Below are 2,813 nucleotides of genomic sequence, written 5' to 3'. Positions count from 1 at the left end.
TTTTTGATACCCACAGCTTCCAACACACAGCTGTGATTTCCAGCAGTGTCACTGGAACACGGTGCAAATCCTCTAGCCCGACTGAATTGCCGGTGCTGTGGATTTGACTCAATCCCAATTACAGGGATTTGATGTCTAAAATACTGCAGTGTCCCTAGGTCCCTCAGAAAGACAACAGCAAAAAATTTTATGTAAAGAAATTGTGTGTTATATATGTGTTTGTGGGGGCTGTGCTGCCATTTGCCCCCAGATGGGCAGCGTTTCCAAGACAAGCAGGCTGAGAGAGGTGAATTAGGTTTCCTCAGTGACCAGCGAGTCCCAGCATCACTGTTTGAAACATAAACTTTATTGCAACGAAGGATTAAAAATAGTACATCTGAAAGAGCCGCAGAGTGCATGTCATTAAGGAACTAGTCAGAAATCACAACTCAAGCAAATCGTGTACAATTGGAACAGAAAGTTTTATTAAAACAACTTGAAATCGAACTCAGATTTTCCTCGTGTGTTTCATTTCACCATAACCGTGTATTTACAGTCTTCGCCTCGTGTGGTGAAGGTTCTGCTCGGGGCGGGGGGCTAGGAGGAAGGCAGGGATGGATGGGGAGGAGAGGTGGGTTTCAAAAGCTAACAGGATGTGAAAGTTTTCCAGAAGAAGTTCTTGCAGCCCGCTTTGCGTTCCCGGGGCGCCAGAGCGGGGTTTGAGTTAGCCGAGCGCTCCAGCTCCAGTCTCACTTCGTCCTGCTCGGCCCCTCGGGACAAGTCCTCAGACTCCAGGGCTTCATTTTCTGTCTGGCTGGGCTCTGAGAGCAGTTCTGCCAAAAAGTACTTGGCCAGTTCCTTGGGGAGAAGGGAGAAAAAGAGGGAGAGAGAGCACGATTACTTTTTGGCTACCTGGGGCTCGCTCTGTGCCCTTGCTCTGCGCCCAGGACAGCAGCACAGCTCCGCAGGAGACGGGGAGCTGCATTTCCCTAGCACCTCAGCCCAACCAGCAGCTGCCCCAAAGCAGCCGTGGCTACAAAATAAAGCAGAGCAGGAGAGCACCGACATCTACCTGGTGTGCTGAAGGGATCGCTGGGCAGGGAAGGAGCTCACCCGAGCATCTCCCTGCCACCCCAACCCTCCCAGATGAACTCAGAGAGGATGCTAAGGATGCTGCTGAAGCAGCACGGGGCAGGTTTTTGGGAAAGCAGCTGAGCTGGGGCACCCTCTCACTGGGGGATCTTTTCTCTCCTCCCTCCAAGCCCCAGCTGCCCCCTTGCATGGCAGAAGACACCTTCCTGCTGCATCGAGGCAGCTGCCTTGGTTCTGCACCCCGGAGAAGCCTCGGGGAGCTTCTCCAGGGGCTGTGCCCTCTGTGCAGGCAGCGGCCGCTCCTCATCCCCCAGCAGACTGGGCTGGGGGGGTCTCCCCATCCTGCCCCCAGCCATCCAGCCACCATGGCCCATCTCTGGTGGGGAACCAGGGGTCTGTCGGGGAACCGGGGGCTGCAGCAAGCGGCCTGGGGTCTGGAGCAGGGACATCGGGGAGGTTTGGTGAGGAACGGGAGGAACGCACTGAGGGTACCGGGGTGCGCAGCGGGGAAGCGGAGGGGTCTGCGGAGGGGAAAGCAGGGGGTCTGCCAGGGGGGATGGAGGGGAACAAGGGAGGGGAAGCAGGAGGAGAAGCGGGGCTGCGCAGCAGGGCTGTCGGGGTCTCCAGCGGGGTGCCCGCCCCGTCGGGGGGGGCTCTCACCTGCTTCCCGGCGGCGGCAGCCAGGGATTTCTGCAGGAACTGCCGGAGCCGCGGGTCCGAGGGGGCGGCCGAGACGGTGCCGAGGGCCAGGGCGATGGAGAGCAGGGCCAGGGCGCAGTGGAGGCGGCACGACAGCATCTCGCCGGCGGGGCGGGCGCGGGCAGGAGGCGGCGGGGAAGCGCTGGCGGCTCCGCTGCGGCTCGGCTCCGGCGTTGGGGATCTCCTCGCCTCCCACCGCCTTTATAAACCCTTCTCCTGACGTCAAGGCGGGGGCGCCCCCCTCGCCCCACGCCGCCAGGGGTGGGTCCCTGCCCGGGCTTGGGGAGGGGGGGGAGCCGCGGCCGGGGATGCTCCGCTCTGCCCGGGGCTGGCCAGGCGCCCACGGCGCTCCCCCCACTTTGTACTCCCCTCCTCGGTGCTTTCCGGCTGCCCCCCGCCTCCTTTTCTCCCCAAACCGCCGTCCGTCTGGGTCCTCGACGTTGCTCGTCTGTTCTCCCCTCTCCGAGCCTCCAGCATCCCCCCGGGGGGCGGTGGGGAACCCCCCCGGCTGTGCGCCCCAGCGGGGCTGCCCGCCCCGTCGGGTAAGAAAAGGCTTCAGAAGGGGGGAAAATGCAAACCTTCCCCCAAAAAGCGGCTTAGCAGCAGGGAACAGGGGGTGCTGAGCTGTCCCCGGGGGTAATTTGTGCCTCCCTGGCTCTGCAGCATCTCTGCAGCTGGGCAAAGTGGGGACCAGCCAGTGCCTTGGTGTCGTGCGTGTCCCCCCGGTCCTGGGTTCAATGGTGCTGGTCCCATGGGGGATGTGCCCATCATTGGGATAACCAGTCTCCCCATCTCCCCCAGCCTGTCCCCACGGCTGGCTGGTGCCCACACAGACGGATCCTTCCACACCAGGGGACTCCCCAGCCCTCTGCCAGCAGCAGGAGCAGAGATTGGGGCTCTGCTACTACCCCGATGTGTGGTGCCGGAGGCCCTCTCCTCCCATTCCCAGCTGGGAGAAGTCAAAGGCTTGTGGGAACAAGGCTGCTGCTGCTCAGAGGTCTCCAGAAATCTCCAGAAGGACTCTTTCATTTCATGTGGAATTA

The 2,813-nt window shown here is 61.2% G+C and overlaps 1 protein-coding gene across 1 annotated transcript; it reads right to left on the bottom strand.

The window, feature by feature from the left end:
• Positions 1 to 324: 324 nt before the first annotated feature.
• On the bottom strand, positions 325 to 1,970 carry SST (somatostatin). The gene is made up of 2 exons (XM_084529245.1): positions 1,732 to 1,970; positions 325 to 837 (listed from the first exon to the last, which is right to left on the bottom strand). Exons 1-2 carry the CDS (start codon positions 1,867 to 1,869, stop codon positions 625 to 627), a joined length of 351 nt encoding a protein of 116 aa, XP_084385371.1. The 5' UTR covers positions 1,870 to 1,970; the 3' UTR covers positions 325 to 624.
• Positions 1,971 to 2,813: the final 843 nt, after the last annotated feature.

This window comes from Aythya ferina, assembly GCF_964211825.1.
Source record: "Aythya ferina genome assembly, chromosome: 9".
NCBI lineage: Eukaryota > Metazoa > Chordata > Aves > Anseriformes > Anatidae > Aythya > Aythya ferina.
This window is presented reverse-complemented; position numbering and strand designations above follow the sequence as displayed.